General features: G+C 38.4%; 1 protein-coding gene across 1 annotated transcript; it reads right to left on the bottom strand.

The window, feature by feature from the left end:
- Window positions 1–443: 443 nt before the first annotated feature.
- Window positions 444–6,399, bottom strand: gnat2 (guanine nucleotide binding protein (G protein), alpha transducing activity polypeptide 2). The gene is made up of 9 exons (XM_026153652.1): window positions 6,079–6,399; window positions 3,592–3,634; window positions 3,046–3,187; window positions 2,744–2,901; window positions 2,501–2,629; window positions 2,284–2,413; window positions 2,042–2,195; window positions 1,569–1,781; window positions 444–1,255 (listed from the first exon to the last, which is right to left on the bottom strand). Exons 1-8 carry the CDS (start codon window positions 6,182–6,184, stop codon window positions 1,591–1,593), a joined length of 1,053 nt encoding a protein of 350 aa, XP_026009437.1. The 5' UTR covers window positions 6,185–6,399; the 3' UTR covers window positions 444–1,255; window positions 1,569–1,590.
- Window positions 6,400–8,912: the final 2,513 nt, after the last annotated feature.

Genomic DNA, 8,912 nt, shown 5'->3' with positions numbered 1-8,912 from the left:
GCATTCTCCGGCTGTTTGAACAGAATCATACTCTCCATTGATTTGGAAATGCTAATATATCATGAGAGACAAAAAGGAAGCAATCCCGCTCACTCAAGTCAAACCATAGCTCCTCTTTTAAGCTCCAGATATTGTTTACACTGTGTTTTGCCCTTGCTTGCTGTCATGCCTCGTGTATCCGTCCCTGCACAATCTTAGAGCGAATCTCACCCAGCAGATTAATTACCGCTTTAATTTGTTTTGCTCTCTCAATAGGGTTATTGTTAATGAACTTCCCTACGCTGCCATTTCCCCTTTGACTGGATTAGGGAAATTATATAACAGCAGCATTGTCCCTACAAGTAACAGCCCGAGCTGGTCTGTCAGTGTCAGCATGCCTGTTTCGCTAATTCAATATACTGTAGTGACAGTGTGGTTCTGCAACGAAGACACGGACACAAAGGTGAAGTTAATGCGTCTTTATTTCATGCCTCTACATTTCATAAGAAAGGACAAACTCTGTAGATTTTTCAATCCCTTTTTATAATGAAGCATCGTCCCTCTAGTGTTTCCCTCTGTCATAGATTATCTTTCAAAATATAATGCATTATCTACTCTTATGTACAAAGTTTCTCTACCATGTTTGATGTCCTGAAAATTATTCATCACATTAAAATGTTAAGCGAAATGAATACATCAACACTATGTAGTTACATGTACATTATTTTGCACTGGGAATGGGATATTTGCTCAGCAACTTACACAGTTTAATTATCAAGACCACAGAGACTACTGTACTCAAAATAAAATAAAATAAAATTGAGATGTTGCTATTCAAAATATTTATAAATCCCAGAGTTATTGTTTTATTTTATTTAGTTTATTTTACAGAGCTTGGCTTTAATAGTAAATAAAACTCATGACACAGAAGTCAAAGGATGGAATCAGCAACTATTTCCTGTTCTTACCTTCAAACTTTCAGCTTTTGGTGTGAGAAAAATAGCGTAGTTTAGAAAAATGAAAGAGTCTTGTAGAAAGCTGTGTGTCCACGATGTTGATATGGGTGCTTGATACTTGCTTCAACCCAGCTGGACATGCACTGTGTTGCAGGGGTGTGTAACTGTTGGAGATGATGAGGTGCTAGGATCAGTCAAGGGTCGTGTCTTGGCATGGAAGCGATGGTGTAAACACAACAATCTGAGGATCCCTTGTGCTCCATCTTTAGCGCTCCTTAGTTAATGCCAATATATGAGGGGTTAAGGTAGGAGAGGAATTTCTGCAAAGTGGAGAAAGTGATAAACATGAACTAATTCTCATAAATCATACATGAAATATTTTACTGTCAGTCTTTTCTGGAATGTGAAACTGATCATATCAAGCCACTGAGGAACTGCTTTTTGCTTCTGATTATCTTCCTCATCCTCAACAGCCTCAATTGGTCCAAACTGATTATTTCTCATGCCGTTGCTTGGCAATGTAGGATGGCCAGACATGATGAGGTTAAGTTGATAAAGCTGGGATCTGATCTTGACTCTATTAGTCTTCACTGACACAGGCTCTGGGAGCAATGTGGCGTGCTCGCTACGTACCTTCTTTCCACTCTGCAGCTGCTTAGAAGAGACCGCAATCCTTAAGGTTTTCTTTGATGATGATGTCTGTCACAGCGTTGAACACAATTTCCACGTTTTTTGTGTCTGTGGCACAAGTCAAGTGAGAGTAGATTTCTTTCACGCCCTTCTTCATGTTCAGCTCCAGGAACTGCGACTTGATGTAGTTGCTGGCATCGTCGTATGTGTTGGGGCCTAAAAGAAAGCAATTGATCAGGGGAGAAGGTTCAGAATAATTACTTGTGTTATATGACGTGACAGGTGACGTATTTGCATCGCGGCTTACGTTATAAGTTAATTTTCCTTCTTTATTGCTATTTGTGTTCTGGTGCCATGTACCAGTCTGGTTTCCATCTCACTGTTTGCCTGACAGATGTGGCCTACTGCTAAATTCTCCTTCTTCAAGCCTGCCACATGCCACAGGTATAACTGAAATCCAAAGCACGCGATCTTACCGTCGTAGTCTGGGAAGCAGATGCTCAAGTGGACTTTCTTGATCTTCTCTTCAAAGAGATCCTTCTTGTTGAGGAAAAGCACGATGGAGGTCAGTGCAAAGAATCTGTGGTTGCAGATACTGTTGAACAGATGGAGGGACTCGTGCATACGGTTCTATAAAAGTTAGAGTGAACGCAGAGTTACTCACTGACAAGTTTCTTTGTGGTCACTTAGGACTTAGGACTAAGACTCCTTGACTCACCACTTCATCGTCCTCTACGAGCACCATGTCGTACGCACTGAGAGCTCCGCAAAAGATGATGCAAGTCACACCTTCGAAACAATGGATCCACTTCTTTCTCTCTGACCTCTGGCCACCCACATCAAACATCCTGTTCACCACAGAAAGTCAGAACACACTCACTAAGTACCTGTGAACCGCAGACATGTAAGCTTTAGCCAGTTTCCCAGTGACTCACCTGAAGTGCAGCTCTTTGCAGGAGAACTGCTCTTCAATGATACCAGTTGTTTTGACTCGAGATCGCAGCACATCCTGCTCAGTGGGCATGTAGTCTGCCTTGCAGATTCTGTCCATTTCATTGAGGTAGCTGATGATTCCAGAACAAACAGTACAGCAGTCAGTCTTGGTATATGAAATCATCTGTATTTATAAAGTCTGCATGAGCTGACTCTTTAGATTTACACATATGACATCGACTCACTAGCCAGCAGAGTCATTGAGCTGGTACTCAGCAGCTCTGTCAAAGGCGGCCTGCACTCCAGAGTCTTTCCACAACTTCATGATAACATCAGCCAGCTCAGGAGGCATTGTGCCTTCCTCTATAGAGTCTGACAAGTTTTGCAGCTTCTGTGAATCCACCTGTGGTTTTGTGCACACAGAATAAAACTCCATCAGCATGGACAAAGTGCTTGGAATATTTATAGTGCAACATTTAATGTCAGGGAGAATGAACTCAACAAGTTTATCATGTCTGGTTTTTATCTCTTAAGTGTAACTTGAGACCTGTCCAGATGATGCGCCAAAATCAATGCCAAGCATCTCCATGCCTCTGATGATAGCCAGAGCAGATTGCAGGATGTTGCCATAGATGATCGCTCTGAACTCCAGTTGTTCCTCTTTTGTGTAACCACCTTGATGCAAAATCCTGCGAGCGAGTAGAAGAGTGGGGGCAGAAGTGTTTTAACTCAGGAAAAAACTTTCTCAACAATAACTACTTTAACTGAGCTGATGGGCAGAAAGAAAACAGCCGAGAGGGAGAGGGTGCCACCTTGTGGTGTCTTAGTGATCTCCCTTTGGTTTCACTGCCAAAGTTTAACCAAGTGCACAAAAGAAGTGCTGACGAATTAGTAAGCGGATGTTTGCCTTGTTAAGCTTTCGTAAAGGGCTTCACTGCAAATGAAACAGACAGAGATTGAAGAGCTTTAGCCAAATGGTCGAATTCATGACTGATGGGATTAATAAAAACTCCCGAAAAACTCCAAATTCCCATTGTCTACCTGTGACAGTGAATGACTCAAAGCTACCATCAGCACTTATTTTAACGCTTACTTCATTTGTTTAACGATGGTGCTCTTCCCCGACTCACCAGCACCTGTGGAAAAGAGAACAAAGGTTAAGATCCTAAATTTCATACTATGAAGATATTTTACTTTGCAAACACAAGACAGTGGGCAGATAAAAACACTAAATGTAAATATATTGCATAAGAATGCCAGGTGCGCTGATATATAAGTGAAGAAAATACAATAGAAGTAGGATGAGAAATGCAAAGTGGAGAAGATGGATTTTAATGTGCATTGATACATCTCTGATGTGTTCTGACTCTCAGTTTCTTGCAAAGCTTTTTTGTTTTAACACAGGACACCGAACTAGCCAAAGCTTAGATAACAGAAGCAGCAACGCCACAGCTCTCATAGGAGTTTTTCCCCCTGCTAAACTATAAAAAAAACTCCCTTATTTATTATTATTATTATTATTATTATTATTATTATTATTATTATTATTATTATTATTATTATTATTATTATTATTATTATTATTTTAAATCTCACCCACTAATGATTAGCACTGAGCTTTTGTCGGCAGACATCACCAAATGTTGGACGTCTGACATAAAAACACTGAAACCAGCTAAAATGACAGCAAGTTGCAGTAAGTACATGCATGCATACATAATGAGTGGCGTGCATTTATGTAAAATTGACTGCAGAAAAGCCTCCCTGCAGATCAGGCTCCCTCCAACACTGTAAGCTAAGTTAGGCCAGAAGGAGTTTATGCGTCACAGGACACCCAAAGCTGACCGTCTTGCTCCCACTTGAGCCACATCACTTAAGCCATGGACAGACTTAGTGCTGAGCATTTAAAACCTTTACACATGCGGCTCTAAAGGAGGGAAGTTGGTTTTTTTAAAGAAAATACAAATCCACGAAAATATAGAATATCAACAGTGAAATCACAGCCATTTCTAATATGCAAAACTGTTTGGAAAAATTTACACTCAAGGCCTATATTTTGTTGTTACTGAGGTTTTTTTGTTTTTGTTTTTTATGTTACGTTTTTGCTTGTGTATTTTTTTGTTTACTCCCTTGATGGCAGAATCATCACAAAATTTGTTGTCAGCCAGTTTTATTACTTACGGACTGAAAAAAGTTCATTAAGACATCTAAAATGCTTCAGCTGTTACTTTCACCATTTAGCAGACAAGTTGCTCGCTACTGAAATCAGCTGCAAGCCTGTGGAGCTGTAATAAAACAGAGTTTGGGATCCTCTGTGGTCTTTTTTTTTCCTGTTTTCACAATATCCCCCTGAGACCACGTGATGGCTCTCTTCTTACCTGCCCTTACAATCTGATCCATGTGCAGCAGAAGAAGCAACATCTCTGTAAATCACTTGCAAGTCTATATTAAATCGCTGACTAGCTTTTCAATCGCAAATGATATAGCAATTTAAAAAAATTGCTGTCAGAAAAACACAAACCACTTTCAAGACTAATTTGTACAAATGAACAGCTTAGGTTCCCCCTGTAGAAGTATAAACGTTTGTGAGTTATTTTTGCTGATTTCTCAGAACAGAACACATTTTATACATTTTGTGCGAGCTGCAAGTCAACAAAGATCTCACCAAGTGGATCTGCACTAAACTGGTTAGTTAATAGGATTGACATATCACTGCCAGGCTGTGATTCATTTAGACCAAAGGCTGTGATCTTTTAAGCACCAATGTCCTTCCATCAGAAGTGAAGAGTCATTTTTAAGTAAAAGTCAGATGATTATTAGTTCTTTTCACCAGTAGATTTCTAAATGCAATATGTTATTTTAAATTCCATGCATATGTATTTACAGATTTCCTGTTTTCTTTTTGAAGATCTTTTCGATAAACGTGAAATTCTTCCATTTTTTGTGACTGATGTATTTTAAACATGATATAATAAGCATAAGCAGGTGGTAAAGATAGGCAAACATTAGTCTAAGCTTTTGCTTTTGCTCTACTTTTCAGTTATGGAACTTGCAATTTCCAAAATGGCCTTCATCACAGACCTGTGGGTATAAAAGTTCAATCTGCTTTCCTATCTCTCTAATCTCTCGCCTCCCCTGACCTCATGCCAATGAAACAGCTCTAACATCTTTTAACAAACTAAGAGTTTATATGTATATATATGTATATATATATATATATATATATATATATAGTATCACCATCAAATGGCTCCTATGCAACACTTCATCAAGACATTTATCTTTACCTGATGACTGCAGGTAAATAAATTTCTCCATTTTAAGGTGTTTTTGTAACGTTACATTCATTATCTTTCACACACCAGTCAGTCTGAAACTAAAAGAAACATATTTTTCTGTGCATCTGTTTAACACTTTGGATCTGCTCTGCAAACCAAAACCTTTGCAGCCAAAGATGGAAAGTTAAAAATTACTTTTTACTGAATCCTCCATGAGAACAGGTAAACCCTGTTGGTCTGAGCACTTCTCCTCTCCTGCAGTCTAGGATGCACAGCATAACTCTATTCAGGAGGTCACTTACCAAGCAGTAATAGCTTGACCGTTTTAGACTCCTTATCAGCATCTTCTTGGAGTTGTTTTTCCAACTCCTTGGACTTTTTGTCCTCGGCGCTGGCTCCTGCACCCATACTTTCTTCCTCCTCAAACTCAAGATCCTCAAGGAAGGAAATTTTGATGGTTGTCTGAGAACAGCTGCAAGAAAATCTGGGTACGACAACTAATCGTTGTGAAAGGCGATTTTCTAGCGGAAGGGGATTGGGAAGGAGGAGTCTGAAGCTTCCGGGCCCTGCTTGATTAGATATGGCTCTCTCAAGGATCAAATGAATTCACCTGCTCTGGCAAGCAGAGATCCACCCTTTAATTACTTGCCTTAAAGCCTGACTTATGAGGTATCTCTTCCTGATTGGCCAGTCAATCCATTTAGTATAATGAGAGCAGTGGTGAATGATGTAAAGAAAATGAGAAAATAAACACATTCACATACTACGCAACAACTGTGTGCATATTGGTAAAATTCACTATATAAATAAATTACCTTGATTCCACAAACATGGCGTTATTATAGCCGTGCGTAATATATTTCATCTTAGATACAAGATTCTGTTGTATCTGTAATATCTACTTACTGATGTGGTAACTATGTTTAAATACTCTGACAACGCTTTTACTGCGATGCTTTTTTTTTAAAAACAAATGTGTAGTTAAATGTGTATTTCTTTTCCTCCTTGCAGTCCTTCCTGCCTGTTGGACTCTTTACTCTGGGTCACACGGAAGAAGCAGGGAGGGGGAGCATTAAAGTCTTATAAACGTCTTATAGTTAAGACGTTTAAATCCCAGGTGGTGTGGTACCTGCTAAATGCAGCAACTGTCACTGCACTATGCTCTTCAGTGGGGTCTCAGAGAAAACACGTACGTTCCTTGTTACATGTAAATCTGTGTGTGTGTAAAGGGGATCTGACACGCTTTAAAAAATATAAGAAATGTTCCTGTGGGATACCCTGAAGAAGAGCTGCGATGATACTGTAGGTGCAGTTTCTGGAGGATTGGAGGAATTGATTGATGATTCCTGCAGGGCTGATGGTTTGAAGTCAATGAGCCAAGTATTCAGCACGTGTTACGTCCTCACCCTCCATGTTAGAGGACTTAAACCGGGACACCATATTTGAGGTTACTAGTTCAATTAGAAGACTGAGTGTAGACTCAGACACCAACAGGGTGTTTAAAAAGTTGACTGGTTTTCTAAAATTTATCGCCCCAAGAAAACATGAAAGCTTCATTTCACCTTCTTGCTTTGGATCATTTGTTTTCAGATGGCGTTCTTGTGACGATAATTAGGCCCTGCCTCTTCCTGAGTGTGAGCTGGGACAGTCACACTAGTTCAATAAAATCCATCAAAGATCAATCAGTCTCTGATATTTAAAAAAAGAATAACTTCAGTATATTTAACGAACATATGAAATTTTTTTCCTTCATACTATGAATATTTTCTGTCTTCTGGTAGCGTTTATGAGTGTCACACTCCAAAGTCTTTTTTAGCATCATTTTTTCTTTTTAAACCCACTTTGAGGATCAATATCATGGGATATGTCATAACCTCAGTGACAACTCTACATCAATTTAATGTCTAAGCAGAAGAGAGGTGCTGGTACTGTGGATGTTTTCTCTGTTTTCTAATAAGACAGGAAAAAAAAACATTTTTAAAAGTGTATTATGGGTCTTTTTCAACATGTGATATATGTGACTGGTCACAATACGTTGTAGCATAAGGTCTCATTTATAAATAACTTTCTAATATAGTCATATGTTACATGCAAATGCTGATCACACTGAGTTTAATGTGGATGTTTTAGTTGATGTAATCATATAATCATCATCAGTTTAAAGGCACTGGATTTATTTTGACAGGAAAAAAGGTATAATCTTCCCGTATTCACCTACTCAGTGTACTGAGGCTCTTTGAAGTCACTAACATGTGTGTGTGTGTGTGTGTGTGTGTGTGTGTGTGTGTGTGTGTGTGTGTGTGTGTGTGTGTGTGTGTGTGTGTGTGTGTGTGTGTGTGTGTGTTATGTTGAGATGATGGGTAATAAGAAATGGTCACGTTTCACTTCAAATGTGTAACATTTAATTGAAAACAAGTACAGGTAATAAGTGAAAGTTTACTGACGATCGATTTGTTTGTACTTTTAAAATAATCAGTTTCCTAATCTGAAATATGATTTTCTAAAATAAATCATATCCATTGCATATAAGTCCTATGATGTGTGTCTTTTACTGTTATGGGCACTACAGCCTGCAACATGCTGCACAAAACACATCCTACAAGCCTGTAACATGATAAATCCTTATGCCTGCAGCATTATCATATGCATGGAATAAGAGCAGTTCTAAATAATTAAGTACAATAAAGTAATGTTTATATCTACTGTTACATCAGTCAATTATGCACTACTTTGACGGGCACTGCACAACTTTTCAGATGAACTCGACAACTTCACTCGCAAGATATTGGCATGAAGAAGAATTAATCAAGTGATCTTTATAGATATATGCTGTAAATAATATATTCATATAAAAGAAAGGTATTCTCAGTGATTACAAGCCCTCTATTTTGTTTTAAAAAGTTGTAAGAAAAAACTTAATGCTCAGTTAATAAATAAGTAAATAAAATGATAATAAATTTATGAAAAATGGCTGCAGAGCAGGTAAAAAACCCTTTTTTGTCACACCTCCATCGGCAAAACCAGAAGAATTAAAAAGCATGTTAAGTCATAATTTGGAGAGTATTTGTATTCGTATTAAATAAACAAATTAATATTTAATGATTAAAACTAAACCCTGTGTGAACTTCACACGCAC

This window comes from Astatotilapia calliptera, chromosome 20 (assembly GCF_900246225.1).
Source record: "Astatotilapia calliptera chromosome 20, fAstCal1.2, whole genome shotgun sequence".
NCBI lineage: Eukaryota > Metazoa > Chordata > Actinopteri > Cichliformes > Cichlidae > Astatotilapia > Astatotilapia calliptera.
This window is presented reverse-complemented; position numbering and strand designations above follow the sequence as displayed.

Coding starts and splice junctions, on each gene's coding strand:
- gnat2 (XM_026153652.1), bottom strand. CDS start 6,184: ATGGGTGCAGGAGCCAGCGCCGAGGACAAAAAGTCCAAGGAGTTGGAA. Junction 2,630..2,743: donor CTCAATGACTCTGCTGGCTA/GTGAGTCGATGT, acceptor TGGAATCATCAG/CTACCTCAATGAAATGGACA. Junction 2,196..2,283: donor TCGTAGAGGACGATGAAGTG/GTGAGTCAAGGA, acceptor TAACTTTTATAG/AACCGTATGCACGAGTCCCT.